A 19,598-nucleotide genomic window follows, 5' to 3' on the forward strand; every position below is an offset into this window, starting at 1 on the left:
TTAGACGCATAGCTAAATAGCGTAGGATGTTAATAATAACAAGTTGACAAAAAAAATTTGAAAAAACAAAATTTTATGAACGATGCGGGATTGTGGTTGTGGCTTCATCTACAGGATCTACTATGATAGTTGAACAAAGCAAACAGAATTTTATAACGAGGCGGTACTCGAACGGTTAGCTCAGTTGGTTAGAGCACCTGCACGGAACGCCGGAGGTCGTGGGTTCGAATCCCGCATGTCATGCGCTCGTCACGTTAAGTCATTTGCCCAGTAATTTCACTAGCTACGGTGCCCTTCAAACCGACACACAATAATGCTTATACATTACTGTTTCGCGGCAGAAATACGTGCGCCGTTGTGGTACCCATAATCTGCCCGAAATCCTGTGCAAAGGAACCTCACACATCTCGCTTACAGACTGCCGGATGGAAACTGGAGTCTTAGTTACGGGTATCGTTAGCTCTGTTAATTTTCAAAGTCAAAGTCAAATAAACTTTATTCAAATAAGCATTTTGAATAATCTATATAATAAATAAAAATGAATTGCTGTTCATTAGTCTCGCTAAAACTCGAGAACGGCTGGACCGATTTGGCTAATTTGGTCTTGAATTATTTGTGGAAGTCTAGAGAAGGTTTAAAAGGTGAATAAATATGAAAATCATCGGAATTAAATAACAGCAACAATTTTGTATTTACTTTGATGTGTCCCCCAGTGTCGTTCAGAAATCAAATTGATAAAATAGTTTAGAATGAATAACTAATTAGAATTTTTATATCTTTCTAACTTTCTCAGTTTAATTTTAATATATATGGCAATACAAAGTTTGCTGGGTCAGCTAGTCACTAGATAATAATATTTCTACTATTAAATTACTGAATCTTCCATATGTTTAGAAAAAGTAGAGCACGTGAGAAGAACATACAAGAAACTCAACGGTCACTCTTATAGTAGCTGTAATAAATAACAAATTAGTTTGTAAGGTACTGCATTAAATATGTGAACGTCCTGCTCGTCTCGTCCCTAATTTTTATAAAAAAAGCACACTGGTTAAAAAATCATATTTATCCTTATAATTACGAAATCGTACTAAAATAAAGGTGAATCTCCATAGGCATCTTTGACAAACGGTATTTAATATCAGTGTCTATGATCTACACAAACTTTCTCATATTTTCTCAATACATATAACCGCTTTTGTACATCAATACAATAAAATTGAAGAAAGTGTTAGTGGATGGACATACTGCGCTTTTCAGTTAATTCAGTCCGTAAAATAAGATATTTAAATATTATATTGCAAACATTTGCGCATTTTGTCCTAAAATTTTGATTTTTTTTTATACTAAACAATAACCACTTAAATATTGTTTTAATTTCTTTAAAATATAAACAAGTTAACAACAATAATTCAACAGAACTTGAAAGCAAGCCTCTACCTGAACTGTTTATTCCACCAATAACACGTCAGGTATCCTGTGTCGAATGGGTTCGAAAGTTGGGACTTGGGAGTTCGAAATTCGAATCATTTAGTTTAAAACTCTCGTGGCGTGCACACGTTTGTGCGGCTTAAGTAATACGCGCGCGTAGTGTTGTGGAATTAAGTGTTTATTTTTTAAATCAATTGTTATTCTAATGGTTTTAAATGTTGGATGGAGTTATGTGTTTTATTTGGATTTTATCGCAGTTCTGTGAAAGTTAGTATAAAATTATGTACTTTTAATCTATACAGTTTAATTTCAGTAGTAATACAATGTTTAAATCAAATTATAATACAATATTTAAATCTAAGCATTAATTGATTAATTTTGTGTTTACTTTTATAGATTTTTATGACTAAATATTTTTCTGCAAACTCTACCGTCTTGGAAGTTAATCTGTAGGTATATTAAAACCAACCGATAAATAACGGGTCATATTAAGCTATAAATATCCAATGATAATAAAAAAAAATATGACTTACACCTATTGTTGCAATTATGAAACATTTTGTGATACACACAGAACTCAGAAATGTACATAAATGACGCATATTATGCATTTGTTTGAATAATTACATTTAGATTACATTATCTTCTTAAATAAACCTAAGTATGATGTCATGTTATATCAGAAAAACTTAACTATAACTTATACTTAATCAAAACTTATTGCAAAAGAGAATTAATACCTCTGTCAGAGGATAAGTTAAGCCAATCAAATTGGTAAAGTTGCCAGCCTCGGGGGCATGTTTTTATTATTTGTTTCTAAGTTACTACTTCAATTTAATATAATTTTTGTAAATCTTTACATGTTTACTTTAATTAACATTAAAGTTTATATAGGCATTGACACACTCTCTCTTACACTAATTATCTTGCCCCAAACTAGGCGTAGTCTGTACTATGAGTGCAAAACAACGATACTTAACATACACAATAAACATTCATATTCATCATATACATGATTGCACTTACCGGGATTCGAACCCGGGACCTCTAGCTCAGTAGGCAGGGGTAGGTATTCTAATTATTAATTAAAATAATCAAAAGCATAATATATTTCCCCTCGGTCGAGTAGTGTAGTAGAATTTGTGTAACGCGTATTTTTTACGTCTATTAGTTGTCTTAGATGTTTAATTACTGAATTCCAATGGGGCAACATGCCAAAATTCACAATTGTAGACACAGATGAAATATTTCGAGTTGAATTTATAAATGACTCAAACACAAATCTAACATAAACACATAACACGTTCAATAAGTGATTTGAAAATCCTATTCTGAGTACAATTATTTAAATTTGAATACCAGCACGCACTTAGTACTTTTTTCGATAAACGTCAGTAGCGTAAAGTCTTGCTTATCTCAAATCAAATCAAAATTACTTTATTCATCTAGGTCAAGTAAGTGACACTTGGGAGTTTTTTTTTTTTTAACCACTTATCATAACATCGGTAAAGATTGACCTTTAATGTAAAGAAGTGGCAAGATATTAACTTTACATTAACTAAAATGCCAGTTCAAGGTGCGTAGTTCATATTAGGTCCTATGAATAGTTCTTTTTTTTAAGGGAATAAAAGGAAAAACCAGTGTACGGGTCTATATACGTGCAGTATGTTATAACATCATTGTACCACATTATAACTTCTCTTAACAAGTTTTCAACCTGATGTTTATAACTCGTGTGAACCCCTACCATCAATAAGGCCCCACGATCATCTAAACCGCACATTACAAATAAACAACACACAAATATAAGATAATCAAATTACTTAATCACTATACTCCATTAGTTTCCCGAGACACATCATAATATAATTAAGTTTTCGTGGGTTTATCTGTGTTAGCTCATTTTGGTTAACCCAGCGAGTGCTGACGGGTACTTACTTGCCCGAGCGCAAGAAGTGCGGAAATAATTAAATATCATACTATTTCTCTGTGTGAGTAAATTAGGATTAATTCTATTTGTTGGGATTATTATATTCTGGAGTGTGTTTTAATATAATTTATTATGTATTAACTATTTTAAAATATAAAAATAAAAAATATAATCATCGAATTGTATAAAACAATTGAAATGTGTATATAAAAATATGTATAATGTATTATTAAAATATAGAAACAAAATTACTTTTGAATTTACAATGAAAAAATGTTTAACTAACTAAAACAATTTAATTTCATATTTATACAATGATAATTTGTAATTTTAAGTTTACTTCTAATGATTGTATGCATAACGTAAGAATTAATTTTGCTGGACGACCGGGAAAACCGTATATCGAAAGATTATCTATTTATTTTACTGTAACTTTTCTTACTCTCATGTTAAAAATATTGCAATATTTCTGTGATATGATTTGCTAATTTATACTATATTATATTTAAAAGAGAAAAGATTCCGTCTGAGTGAAGCTGAGGCAAGTGACTTACTATTACATAAAATTTATTAAAATTTTAAATGCACTTACAAACATTTATCTAGATATTCCTTCCAAAGTAAAAATGAAATAAAGAATTTCCTTCAAAATAAAGTTTAAGAGTACTTTAAGACTTTAAGTATAAAGTCTTTTTGTTTTTAGAACAAGTATTAGTAGGACTTTGAAATGAAGTGTTTCTCAAACAGAGTCAGATACAGCTTGCTGACATACAGATATTTGACCGGATAGCGCAGTCTTCGAACTAATAGGTGTCTTGTTGATTAATCTCTAGGCGTGGGCCCTAAAAATTACCTTTGGAAGTGTAGGTACTATATAATTATAATATCGCATTATTTAAATTGTTAAAAGTATTAACTCAATCTGAAACTGTTAAACAATAACCAAGCCCAACTTATTTCCAATTAAATTGATCCTTTGGTGATTGAATCAATGTCCTGAAAACCTGCCAACGTAAATTAATCGAAATCTTTTAAGTCGTCCTTAAATAAATATTTATTTCAATCACTTACCGTATTTGGCTTACAACATTTGCTTTCAAACTCTAGACGCAAATCGTTGCATCTTGCGGTGCAGCGTGCCAAGCACGATATCAATAAAAGTATCTCAATGAACGTTTTCCGTCCGCAAAAAGTAAATATTTAATATTTAACATCGACCCAGAAACCAACAATCGTTTCAAATTGTCCCGCCCGCGATATTAAATTGCATTTTTATGTGAACCATATTTGCTACCAGCATTGGATGGGTTAACTTGGCATGACTGTGTTTTTTGGCAGCGACTCCTTAATGCTATTTTGTTTTGTTAAAATAATAAGAGCAACTTATAAAAAAGTATACACTGAGATCTTACTTGGGCTTTATTATGCCTGGTTGTATAATGGCAGCGGGCAAATTTTTAGTGTTTTTTTTTTTAAATTTTATTTTAAATATTTTGACAGATAAGTGTCGGCCTGCGATATAACCTTCGTAATTTCGTTTACAAGACAATTTAACCACTGAGTCAGGTTTGATTCCCAATTTTTTATATATCTTGCTCAACCAATACTTGCATAGGTATTAGGACAATCGAGTAGAGATGTTGGTTGTTAAAAAAAATGTTAAAAGTATAATTTGTTAGTCTATGGTAAATTTTATATATTTTGTACATCATTAAAAGAATATTCAGTTACTCACAAACTTCTTCTTCACAAATCTAAAGAAGAATATTTTACTCCTAGAATTATAGATCCCATTTCTTGCCTCTTGTAAAACATTTATAAGTACATTACGAATACAGAAATGAAACGGTACTCTAAGGTATCACAAACGAAGTACAGATCGAGTTAAAAGCACTTAAGTGTAGGCACAACGTTCAGGTACCGACAGGAATGCGAATACGTTTTGATTTGAATCAACCTCTAGACCTACGTAACCTCGGATTAACATTTCAAGAGGGATGGCCGATATGATCCAGGGCTGTCACTGTTACATTATATCATTTATTTTGGTTCCGATACATTTTTGAGACAACCGTTCGAGTGACATATCGTTGATATATCTTGTACGTCTTGTTCAACTCTCTGGAATTGCGCTTGCACGGAAAGCGAGATGTCGCGGGTTCGAATCCCGCATTGTTCATAAATTTTGTTTTCAAATTTAATTTGTTGGATTGTATTATAGTCTTATGATATCGACTCTGACTATGAAATAACAAATCGCGAGTTAATAAATATATTTTCACATCTGGATGGTCTTATTCGGAATTTACATATATATAAGCAATTTATTGAATTAGGCGTTACTTTGCGGAAATCCATAATTATACAAATTATTTAAGTTTTCTTTAGTGTTAATTCCGCCATATATTTGTTTTTAAAACAATTCGACACGTGATTCGCTTCTACACGAGGCATCCTGAGGACGTGTTGTCTCGCCAAAATCTGGCAAGAGACTGTGAAAACGTTGCTACCCAAAAATTCTAAGGGCACCGCAGTTGTTGTATTTGTCAGATTATACAAACATTTTGTTGTTTATAATTTATCTAATAGAAATAGCAAAGACGTTACTACATTATTTAAAAAATTGTGTTTAGTATAGTGGGAGAGTTTCTTGCGGTGCTTTTTCTCTCAGGGCGCCATTTTAAAAATAAAAGTTCCAAGGGAATAAATTTTAGAGAAAATAAATGTATTTTATGTCTTTTTTATTCATAGTATGTATGTAGTGCAAAACTTGCAAATTTACTTATTACAAAAAAGTTACATCATGAGCCAATTTGCAAGTGAAAGATCTATCAAAATTAATCCAGCCGTTTTGGAGCTTAGCTTAACTGACAAACAGACATTAATTTTAAAACTTGGTATTTTGATTTGAGTATCATGTAATAACTAAAATGCATTTTGTGAATTATAATTCTATTGTAACAATGATTTTTTATACTTCTAATAATTAGCAAAGATATTTATTAGTTGGGATCGCCATTGGTTGACAAATATAAAACCTATAACATAATTGGTAATACTGTCAGTAACAAGCTTTTATAGCCATATCTATTGTATTAATCATTTCGTATAGATCTAACAATATTTATACAAGTCAAAGTACAAAGTAAAAGCACAAAGTAGTTTTTTTTTTATGGAATAGGAGGACAAACGAGCGTACGGGTCACCTGTTGTTAAGTGATCACCGCCGCCCACAATCTCTTGCAACACCGGAGGAATCACAGGAGCGTTGCCGGCCTTTAAGGAAGGTGTACGCGCTTTTTTTGAAGGTACCCATGTCGTATCGTCCCTGAAACACCGCACAAGGAAGCTCATTCCACAGCTTTGTAGTACGTGGAAGAAAGCTCCTTGAAAACCGCACTGTGGAGGACCGCCACACATCCAGATGGTGAGGATGATATCCTAACTTGTGGCGTGTCGTGCGAAGGTGGAATTCGGCGGCAGGAATCAGGTTAAACAGCTCTTCGGAACACTCCCCGTGATAAATGCGGTAGAAGACACACAACTTTATTTGCAAAACCATTTACAGTTATAAATTTAAGACATTATTATTTTAAACTAAGTGATCGGACAGCCTGGGACTAGTTTATGATTATTTTATAGCAATAGCAATGACAGTACAATATTGTATATTTTATAAAAAAGAGCGCAAAAAAAGAATGCTGTGAGAGTTTCTTGCAGCGCTTCTTCTCTCTCAGAGCGCCATTTGTTTCCGAAGCGGTAGTACTATCTAGTATATCAGAAATGACATCAAAAAGAATTCTAATTGATAAATTATGAGAAAACATTAGCCTTTTATGCCTTATTAACATAAATCAATATTTACTGGCACATTCAATTTGGCCAACGTAAAGCCATACCTAAAAGATCCTGAAACATACAATAATTAATAAAATGTTAAGAGATAATATAGTAAAAATAATCACTAAAAATTATAATATTAATAATAATATTGGTGTAACTGATCCGGGACAACCCTAGCGACAGTAATAATTCACGTGAGAAAACCAACAGAATAGCTTCGTTAAGAGGTTCGAGGGCTCTTCAGCATTGTGCTGATGGCAGCTCCTTCGTGCCAAAATCTTAATGAGCACAGCTACATTGATTTGACATATCAAGCCACAATTGCTGATAAAGATCTTAGACGACAGAATACAATGGGTAATTAGGTGTTGAAAGTCAAGGCAATTTGACACGGTCTGTGATTATGTGATTTGTAATTACTTGTCTTGTTAATTACTTGTACCTGTGACGGAAATTCGGAGGTTCAATTAGTTGAGCGAGCCAGTAGATTGTTTATTTGAAACCACAATTCAAATGCGAAGACCTCTATCGCCTATATGATTAGTGAGCCTGCCTACTGAGGTCCCGGGTTCGAATCCCGGTAGGTGTAAACATTTATATGATGAATATTTATATATTCCTGCCCCGAATTCCACCTTCTTTACTTTAAATTATATACCTGCATGTTTTGTCTAGTACAAAGTTTGACAGATCAAAATTATCAAGACGAAAACACTAGCTAATCGACAGACGTTGTTCTGTTCACAATAATATTAATATTACGGACTTTTACACAAATTATCTTGCCCCAAACTAGACATAGCCTGTACTATGGGTACAAGACAACGATATATTTAATACAATATACTTACTTAAACATACATAAATACATATAAACGTCCATGACTCGGAAACAAACATCCATATTCATCATATAAATGATTGCACCTACCGGGATTCGAACCCGGAAACCCTAGCTTAATAGTCAGGGTCACTAACCATTCGGCTATATGGGTCGTCAAAAAAAAACTATTGCGGGTTTAATTTCGTAAAATCGTGAGCTGTCCTCTACTCTGCGAAATCAATATTCCTACTAACCTAGTCAAGTCTCTACGCCTTGTGGTTCCAGAGATATCATGATAAATAGATAAGTAAATAATAATTATGAAATAATAACGTTACAATAATATTATTATCAAAAAGAAGAAGAAGTCCTGAATAATATGTGCTTATGCCACCAATAACATGCACTCATAGATTTGTTTTCGCTTATGAAATCTGAGTGCCTTTCTCACAGTTGATATAATCGGCGTCCAATTACTATTACTCATAGAACAATAGCAATACCCTTATCACACGTACTAAACTCGATCCTAAATAATTGTCTGATCGTACCTTCAAAAATCTAACTGCATACAATTAACCAAAGAGGATGTAAATACTACATAATAAGAGACGGGACTGCCTAAGTGAAAATTGACATTTAGTTCAGTATGAAACGTGCAGTGATTTGACAAGTTTGAAATAGTAGTAGGTAATTACAGTATGGCGATTGGCGACGAAGTATAATCTGGCTAAGTTTGAAAGCTAACAGTAGCTTAAAACGTAGTGGATTTCAGCTGTATCCGTTGTCAATAAGATTATAATCTGCCAATCTATCAATAACTGCCCGTTTCATACAATCGAGTGAAACGCTTTTTTTTTATAACACTAGAAATAAGGGATTGCTTGTAACTAATTCTAGTAGGCTTCATAAGATACATAATAGCTTTAAGGGTAATTAATGTATACACTTCTACAATAAAGTCCCAGCCACTGTTCAGGCATTATCTATAAATAAATTTAAATGTTTTATAAAAAAATGGCTCTGTCGTAAATCCTATTACTCCACTGATGAATATGTAAATGATCGGGCAGCCTGGGACTAGATTGTGATTATTTTATAGCGATAGAAATGACTGTACAATATTGTATATTTTGAAAATTTTGAAAAGAGCGCAAAAAAAGAATGCTGGGAGAGTTTCTTGCGCCGCTTCTTCTCTCTCAGAGCGCCATTTGTTTCCGAAGCAGTAGTAGTATCTAGTATTATAAGAAATGACATCAAAAAGAATTCTAAAGGAATCAATTTTGAGAAAATAAATGCCTTTTTCTTAGAGAGTTCCGTTAGACTGCAATTAACATAATATTTTGTTCTGAAATTAAGACACTTATACTGCTAAGATCTGTAAGCGAGCGTGACTTAGAAAAATATTTAAATTTACAAGTATTAAGTATTTACATATCTCACAACAAAAATAGGTTTCCCCCAAACACAATCCTCCTGTTCTTTTATTTTCCACTTGTAGTTATGTTATTATAATTTACTTATATTGGAAATGCAAATGTAAGTAAAAACTTCGTCGAGACGAGGATAATAATTCGAAATAAAACTATTCTCGCATAGGGAGACTCTCAGTCGACTTGAGCCGAGTTTCTGAACCAGCGGCGTTAAATAGCATAGCGTGACTGCTTAGTTTCATTCAATATCCATAAAATAAAGTTGCCCAGTGCGCTTTTAGACGTTATTTTCACTTCGAAAATTGTTGCTTGTGTATTATAAATTATAATCGCTTTTTGAAACACATTAATATATCAATGGAATAGGTTTGTTTGTTTTTTAGCTTTCACTCTACAACTACTCAATCGGTTCTCTCAAAATATTCAACTCAAAATGTTTTTCATCTGTTTCTGTTTAAAGATATTCATATTATAAACAAAAGGAGAATAAAATAAAAGAGCATTCATTTAAATTCTTTTAATTGAGCATCATATTAAAATTTTATACGTCTCTCTCTCTTTGAGCTGTTTGAGTGTCATCTTTGACGGGGTCACCCCTTTCAACCTTTGGCCCTACGAATACTTTCTCTTTATAAACCTCTTTGCTCGTTTCATATTTACAATGTACTCTAGGCTAAATTGTTTAGACTGTCTAGTATCAAAGGTAACGAAATTTCACAAAGTCAGGCATCTGTGTTTAAGTCTTTTCAAATAAATATTTTCAGTTTAGATTAAATCAAATCAAATATGTAATTTTTTCATATAGCTTATTCAGAAGCCAGATTTCCTTAGAGAAGAACTAGCAAGAACTCTAATGTAGCTCTTTTAAAAACAGAATATTACAAGTTCTTATTGTCAAATAAATTTACAAATCATATTTTAAATTAAGTACAATATATGCAAAGTGATGTAACAAAATTACTCAAACGTCAAATACTAAATGCCTTACACGAGTGAGACAAATAAATAAAAATAACATTATTTTTATAAACATAAGCTAATCAAGCCATAGATCAAATACTCAATAATTTTAAGCTCACGTTTTGGGTCAGAGATTTTTAATATTATGGTAGGTGTTCCATCAATCATTGGATAGTTGATAGTATTTCCAACAACTTCAAACATAACTGTAATCAGAGAAAATGATATGAACAACATTTGTATTAGTATCTTAGCTGACACTCATAACACCTTTATTTTAATATGATATGGTACCGACTATAACACAAACGGTTATAAAAACATTAACATATCCAAATGATTTGCCATTCAAAACTTTTAACCTTTCACAATCAAACAATCTAACTAATGGTTCAATTTCAAATATAAGCATCGAATCATTCTTTTATAATCTAAACATTTCTGTCAATCAAATTGAAGACACCGTTAAATTCGGAGTGGGATAAAAAACTTCAATCTACAGGTATGTCTGACATTATCATGATTTAAGGCAACAGCTAGAAAACCATCCGCTCAAATTGATGTGATAAAAAATAAATTAAAGTAACTCGTGATATCAGATGGTATCGCTGCCATTGTGCCTTCAAATGTAGTAGTCTCTAATTGCGGCTTCTTTTGTTATATGAAATGAGGTGTTACTCTTATTAAATAATAAGTAGTTGGACGAAACATTACAGTTAGTGTGAGATAAGGTTTATATGTTTAGCGATTGAAATGAAATATTGGTTTAACTGTGTAATGATTTTAGAGAACAATTATTAATAATACTTAGAATTAACACTCTGTAGGATGTTAAAATAGCATAGCATTTATCAAAGCAGCTTCATTATTTTGCTTTGCTACTCTCTCTGGATATATTGTATCTTCATCTCCAAATTATGGGTCAAAAGAAAATGAGCAGTGCCTAGTCTTTAACACATACTGAAATTTATGGTTATTTATCACATTTTGAAGATAAATCAATATTGTTAGAAAACAAGATGTTTGTTCTTTGCACATGCATTATATTAATGAAAATATATTATTATTGTTACAGATAGCGAAGAAATCTGCGTATGGCCGAAAGATACAAAAGTGGTCCAAATAAAGCGTCACAGCACGCTTCTTGGACTGTACAAAATGTATGGAAGAATGCTAAAAATAAACTTAAGTATTTTTACGTAGAGAAGAATGATGAAAATGATCTTAGGTCAGATTCGAGTAAGACAATCAATGATCAGGTAGCGAATGAAGATAATGAAGACTTCAATGATGATGAAGTCAGACGTAATGTGTGGAGTGATGTTGATGATGAACTTTACATAACAGAAGTGATAAAGCAAAGGACTCCAGATGTAGTGAAACGTGTCAAACGAAATAGTTTGAGTGTTAGTGAATACAGTGAGGTTGTGAATAGTGTTAAGTTAGATAAATTCGACATGTGGGACTTGGAACCCACGGACTTGACGGAGTGTGATTGTCTTGGACCACCTCCTGAGTTTCTTCTACCACCACCACCGAGACCGCCGTTTCTCCAGTCTGAATACTATTGTGGGGATGATCCAATACCAGACTTGGAAACCTGCGATATGGTACCAGTAAGTATAATATTAGATATTTTAAGCAGACAATTCCCATAGCATCTCCGATGATCTTTTTTAAGCAGACAATTCATAACAATGCTAACAAATTAACTTCAGTTTTTAATGTATATTCACATTTAACAAATTTTTAATTTCTACAAAACAATGTTTTAGAAAAACCAGTAGCGTTGCAATCAAATTTAAGAAGTCAATGAATTAATACAAACTTACGAAACGAGGGCTAATTTTCCGAAATTTTTGTTATGACTGCTGGCAGTGGTCTTCTACAACAAAGTTATCAATCAAGATAAAGGAATGTTTGTTTTTATTTCTCCATCAGATAACGCGTTTAGTGATGGAAATTTCAAAGGCGTCCTTTTATCCCTATTGTTTGCTTGATGAATCATTTGGTTCGTTATCTACAGCGTTTCACGTTTTGTTCTAAAAATGGTAATGAATATTGTTATCTGTGTGTAAATATTTAACATATGCGGGTAGGTACTAATGAAGGAGTGGTAACAATGTCTTATCGCGACATCTTTTTTTACGACCGAAAGAAAGTCGTGTCTATTTTATAATAGTTTGCTCGTGCATGATATAAGGCTTCATTCTCACTAGCGTTCATTTTGGTTATAATCCGATAAAGTTTTCTGTCTATTATTTCTGGTATAAAAGTTCTTTTGCTTTTTAAGGGATTTCCTGCTAAATTTTTTATTTACTAACTGACCCAACAGACTTTACTGAAATTCAAACGCCCTCTTCTGCTATTTAGATTATTCAAGTATTAATATCTGTTGCATTGCCCCACAATAATAGCATAGGCATAATACTGTGAAAATAAACTAAACTAGACGATTCTGTTAATCGTCTGATCTTTTTACCAGCATATGCTGCTAAACTCAGTCTATTAGCCAATCTTTCAATGAGTCGACGTTGTATTATTGAATCAAGAGTAATGCCAAGAAATATAGCAAATTTTGTGGGTACTTTTCATTGAACTTATCCGTTTTGTTTGCCACGACACCCAAGACAAAACGTAACTTATATTCACATAAATATGATTATATATTGTGAGAGATATACTGCGATTATTTATTACTCAAAACTATAACGCAGAGAAACATTTTACGCAAACAAAATTTATGAACAAAAACTTCTCTGAAATATACGCTCGCCCGGTACTGTTTTATGATGGTACCATAGAAACTCTTGTTTATATGATACTCTGTAACGGTTTATTGCTGGATTTCGTAAGTGTATGTAATGCTAACATTGATACCGAGTTTCTATTTGCTTACTTCATTACCTCGGCTTTACTAACTTCGTATCTAATAACCGTAATTCCGTGGTAAATTCACATTTTTACGGTAAACGTTAGTCATCGTTGTATTTTGTCTATTTTAGCCTTTAGTTACAAAGATTTTGTTGTCTACAAATCATTGCTTGTTATACTATATTTTATAGTAAATTATAGACGATTCTTACTTGTGTTATGACTTGTTGCCATTTTGGTTTTGGTTGCGAGGATCCGTTGTTGATAATATATATATTTAACAATAGTACCTACATTGTTCATTGAACGGAGCTTATTATCGATTCCTACAAGGATGTAGATTGCAGAGGCTAAGCTACTGCCCTTACTACACCTTAGAAGGGGAATTTCACTCAACAGAGTGGTAAATAAATATACAATACCGAAGAGGATAATAATGAACAAATTTTTAACATTTCAGAATGAAATCAGATGACAAATTGAAAAAATAGTTTTAAAAAATATTTGAAGTGTTTAACTAATATTTCAACAGTATCTACGTACAAAATTTTATTGTCTAGTATCTTCCCGTCCAAAGATTCATTGGCAAAACAAGCACATGAAGAACATTTTATAATTGATTTTCATATATTTTTTCGGCATACTAAATAAAACCACGTTAGAAATGTTTTAAGTTTTTTAACATGTTTGAAATGCATTTCCTTTTTTATCCGTATGTTCAATATGTTAGAAATGCATTTACTTTTTTGCTCGTGTTAATAAATAACGCAGTTTCAGCCCAGTAATCACATCATTCCGAAGGCTCTTTCCAGGAAGGTTGATTCACACCCAAGCGCGCTTAGTTCAAACCATTAAGTAGCGTAAAATATTGATTAAGACATTAAATTCTAATAAAGTCATTCGGCCACCTCGTTAGTAGTTCCAATAACGCGTTGACTCACACTTCGCAGAATATCTGGGTGGTCGAGGCGAAGACACGTGATAAATACATGCCCATAAAAATCGTTATAAAAAAATTTGTTAAAGATTTCACTGATAAAGTTGGGCTTATTAAGGTTTTACACGATAAAGTTTATGAGGGATTTTGTTCAGCTATAAAAAGGGTTAGGAGTAACACATTGTACACAAACTAATCATATTATGGTTATTAACTTTAGGGTTTTAATTAGTTAATCTGTAACCTGGTTTATTTTTATATCAGACATCAATGGGTGAGTATAGGCCTCACTAGATAGTAATGTTATAGTAGTTATAGTAGTTAACTTCAAATGCAATCCAAGCCTACTTCCTACTATTATTAAATTTTTTATTTTACGCTACACAAACAAACATTAATCAAAATTAAATAGAAACATACACAGCAATATCGTTTAAGATTTTTTGAATTTCGAATCCAATTGAGTTTATTATTCGCACGCATTCTGCACTCGCTGTATGCATTTTTAGTTTTACTAAGTAGTCGTGGGCCATAAACGGTGTCCATATAATTAAATTTAGAAAGGACGAGAGCATCACACAGAAGTATGCGTGTTTCTAAATTACGGTATTATCTTAATTTATATGACACCTTAAGACGATAAAAACAATTTGAAATTGTCAAGTTTATATATTTTTCGAATCGTACACCTTCATCCATTATCAGTCCTAAATTTCTTGCTTCATACTTGCACATCTTCAATTTCATTATTATTTTGCGTACCGAAAATCATATATTTTGTTTTAGCTGGGTTGAGAATTAATTAGTTTTTCTCTGACCATTTGTAAATTTCGTTTAAATCTGAATTAATTAAATTGATTGCATCAATTATGTCGTGAGGATTGAAAGATAAATATAGTTGAATGTCATCTGCATACATTTGATACTTACAGTGCTTTATATTTTGCAATATGTCCGCACTTTACAAAATAAATAAAAGAGGGCCTAATATAGAACCCTGTGGAACTCCTCTTTTCATGTTACTACACTCTGAATAGCGAACTTTACCATCTTCTTCTGTAGTAACAACTTTCTGAGTTCTATGACTGAGGTAACTATGAAACCATTGTATATTAGTTTCACTGAGTCCATAGTAGGCTAATTTTGATAGTAATAGAGTTAAATTTAAGGTGTCAAAAGCTCGAGAATAATCAAGCAATACTAAAATGGTACCTTTACTTTCAATGTTATATATTATGTAACTTGCTGCTACGGAACCCTTCATGGGCGAGTCCGACCCGCGCTTGGCCTCTTTTTTCTTAGCAGAGATCAAACTCTTCGCTCGATAGGCAGACCCTTCGACTCGTCAAAATCGTCAAATGGTCTCGTTACCAAACGCCCATGTTGTCTACGAATATATTAATATCTAATATGTATCAACTTTGTTTATATTTGCTTGTCTAATTGTCCAAAATGATTCAGCGATTCTATGATATATGCACATATCTTATGATATTGTTGTCTGATCGTAATGTCGGGAGTTGATTTGAATACACCATCAGTAATTTATTGAATAGAATGATTTTTGTTTGACTACTGAAGTAAAAAAAATGTTTATGTAACCAGTTAATACTGCTCTAGACTGGAACAGATGGGATATTGTTGTAGAGAACTTGAGGGTAGACAACTAAAACGATTCGGATAAAGTACAACAGTTTCTTGGGGGGTTCTGAAATAATCAACATTCAAATAGGTTTAGACTTTAGATTATATATCTATTTTCATTTTATTTTATTTACTGAAGCTGTCATAATCACTACACATTATAAAACAAAGACTTCCACCGCGTGTGTCTCTTTGCGATAAACTCAAAAAATACTGCACCGATCTTCATGTTGTTTTCACCAATGAATAGCATGGTTCTTGAGGGAGGTTTTAGTATAGAATTTGTTAAGTTTTTAAACACAAATATTTGTGTATACATTAACGGTATTTGCTCGATTTAGTCTATAAAGTTGACTGCAGCTGCGGAAGCTCTGATATCGGACAGACAAAACGAGCTATCTCTCAACGCGTTAAGGAGTACATCTTAAGAAATCTGCAATAGCTGAACACTTGCTAAAAGCCGGTACCAACCATCGGATCGAGCTGCACAACCCACTAGTGATTTCTGCTGAACCCCAATACATCCCACGGCTTGTTACAGAAGCTATAGAAATTAAAAAGCATCCTAACAATTTTAATGGGGAGCATGGTTTTAGGCTAGCGCAAACATGGAATCCCGTGGTACCACTCTGCAGTACGAATGCAATAAATAGATCCGGAAGTACGGACGTCGTCAGTAATGTGTGTCGTGAATTAGGGAATCAAAGACCAAAACGAACTAGGCGCCAATTGGACAGATTGATGTACTATTAGTGTCAAGTGTCAATGTGTCAAGTGTTTCTCGCCGCCAGCGCAGTTCCGCCGTGACCACGACTCATGCAATTGGATCGAAATATCGGCATCAAATATATAAAATATATGTCGTGAGTACCCGTCATAATAATTTGCTCGATATAGCAATTATGACCCATGCTGCATTGGTGAACGGTATTAAGTTGCACTCTTCTTATCGTAATTTATTTGTTAAATATTCCTACTTTGCGTACAATAGTAAAGTAACACATAAAGTCCCACTTGGATATTTAGGAGACATCTTCTTCTCGGTCAATGATGTGCTCTTGCGGTCGTGGTTGTCAACAAGTTATTGAGTTTTTTTTGTTTATTGTTAAGTTTAAAATGCGCAGATGTAATGCACCTCACATGTTTTGCCATATGTCTCTACACAAATAAAATTTGAAAAACAAAATTTTATGAACGATGCGGGACTCGGACCCACGACCTCCGGCGTTCCGTGCCGGTGCTCTAACCAACTGAGCTAACCGTTCGAGTACCGCAACGCTACAAAATTCTGTTTGCTTTGTTCAACTCTCAGGTTGTGGCTTCATCTGTAGGATCTACTTTACAGTTGATAACCTGCTCAACCCCAATATTTGCATATTAGGAAATTGACTTGAGATGTCGCTCTTGTAAATCTAAACAATATGTCATGGTTTTAAAATGATAACCCTCACTTCACACAAACATAACATATTCTTTATATGTCCCTCTGTTAGAGTCCATCAGTCCATCGTATACTTGACCTACCGGGCGGTCAAATGCCACTTTTTTTTTAATGAAAATAAGGGCCGAGACGGGCAGGACGTCCAGCTGATGATAATTGATACGCCCTGCCCATTACAATGCAGTGCCGCTCAGGATTATTGAAAAACCCGAAAAATTCTGAGCGGCACTACAACTGCGCTCGTCACCTTGAGACATAAGATGTTAAGTCCCATTGCCCAGTAATTTCACTAGGCGCCCTTCAGACCGAAACACAGATTACTGTGTTTCTGTTAAGCATTAGCTTATACATTACTGCTTCACGGTAGAAATAGGCGCCGTTGTGGTACCCATAATCTAGCCGGCATCCTGTGCAAAGGAGCCTCCCACTGCACTTTTGCCCTGCATGACATGGCGTTCTATAGCGACTAGCTGTCTCTCCTCCAAACTTGTCCAAAGAAGGCCAGTGTGTGGAACTGAACTATGGCAGATAGACGGTGTTTGAAACGTTTCGAAAATTGGTCCACGATACATAAAGCATCCATATCCAGCACCACATTTCCAGAACGTCTATCTTTTGCTTTTCAACCTCTTGCAATGTCCACGTTTCGGCAGTATACAAAAATATGAGTTAGATGCACAAAGACTAGGCTCATACTGAAGCTTTTGCAAGAACGTGGACTCTGTGGCTTTTGTGATGTTTCTGTAGCTCCATATTTTGCTCATTTTGTCACTTTAGAGACTTCATCATGAGCCAGAAGACATCCACTGCTGGACAAAGGCCTCCTCCAAAGATTTCCACGACGATCGGTCCTGTGCTGCCCTCATCCAACGTATTCCGGCGATCTTGACCAGATCATCGGTTCATCTTGTGGGGGCCTACCAACACTGTGTCTTCCGGTACGTGGTCGCCAATCGCCATAGAGACATAAAGGTCGTTAAATACGTATCTTTGTGAGAATAATTCGCTATTAGTTCTTAGTAAAGTTGGCAAGAAAATCCGAATGCAGTGATTAACTCACGAGAAAAAGGAATTAATTATGCATCGTTCTTAAACCAGATAGCCACAGGCCCAAAGTTCGGGGGCTAAGATAATAATAATTTATGAGGAACTTTTCTGAGAATACGGCCAAGATTAATTAAAACCTTATTCAATTCTTTTTGTGGAACTTTTTATTAATTAAGAAGGGGGCCCATTGACAAATCGACGTCATTACGCCTCGGGCTGATTATAAACAGTAGCTGTCGTTTGTGTTATTTAAAGGGCAAGTATGTATGAATGTTAATGGTAACAAATTGCCATTTGTAACAGTTTAAGTAAAGTGTAACTGGTTACTTAGAGTCCTTTTAAATCAGCTTAAATGCCTCGTTTCTATAACTAATTTATATGATTAGAAAAAAATAAGCGCATGGATCGTCTGGTGGAATATCACCGCTCCTCGACAATACTTCTCTAAATGCCTTGCCACGGTACTGACTTTTGAAATTTCGAGCGGAATATATTTCGGTCATCTATATCATAAATCGAGATAGTAACTCAAGTCGCCACATATTTTGACGCCGTACGACACAGGTGTGCCTCCGTTTAGAGTATGACATTATTCTCTGGTCTGGTGCAAACCAGTATCAGCCTGAATAATTAATAATAATGATAAATAAAAAAAATGGAACAATGTAACAAAGCTAATACAAACAAGGAAAAACGATGATAGCTGCAAAAGTATAAAATGCAGCGCAGCTAACAACGCCCTTACAACCCCAACAATAAGGAATGATGTTCCATGCACAAAGATCTAAATAAAAAACAGAGTACGCTAATTGATAGCAAGAAATTAAAAAATAGTACTGAACAAGTGATTTTAAATGTACACATTATTATTATTATTATTATTATATGTGTTTTGGATGAAGTGTGTGGGTGAGTGTTAGAGATATATATATAGTGATTGTGAAGTTAGTAACATGTGTGTTGTGTATGATTTTCATAGGTGTGTGAGGGAGTGATGAATAAGTGTGTAGGTCACTTGGTGTTTCGTAGTGTCATTGTGGTTCTCCTGCCGCATTCAGCACGGGAAGTGTTCCGAAGAAACTTTGTTTTGGTCCCAATGTCTTAAGCTCCAAATTCCACCATTATTCTACACTCTAGTATAATTAAAATCCCAATTTCGTTCTACACTACACCGAAAACTATTGAAACGATCCATATTGTTGAAATCATGCGCGGTGCCCATATCTTGGATATCATAA

General features: G+C 33.7%; 1 protein-coding gene across 6 annotated transcripts in view; it reads left to right on the forward strand.

Annotated features, from left to right (window-relative positions):
• Window positions 1–19,598, forward strand: part of LOC126964921 (uncharacterized) — a 648,802-nt gene that overhangs the window by 217,682 nt on the left and 411,522 nt on the right. For 5 of the 6 annotated variants that reach the window (XR_007729448.1, XM_050808242.1, XM_050808243.1 and 2 more), the window contains one exon: window positions 11,493–12,033. Coding sequence is in view for 5 of the 6 variants with exons in the window: in XM_050808242.1 (XP_050664199.1) it covers window positions 11,512–12,033 (522 nt within the window). In the remaining variant the exon portion in view is untranslated. Of the gene's footprint in view, window positions 1–1,427; window positions 1,696–11,492; window positions 12,034–19,598 lie in introns of those variants that run through there. The other variant, XM_050808244.1, reaches the window with a different exon arrangement.

This window comes from Leptidea sinapis, chromosome 6 (assembly GCF_905404315.1).
Source record: "Leptidea sinapis chromosome 6, ilLepSina1.1, whole genome shotgun sequence".
Taxonomy (NCBI): Eukaryota; Metazoa; Arthropoda; class Insecta; order Lepidoptera; family Pieridae; genus Leptidea; species Leptidea sinapis.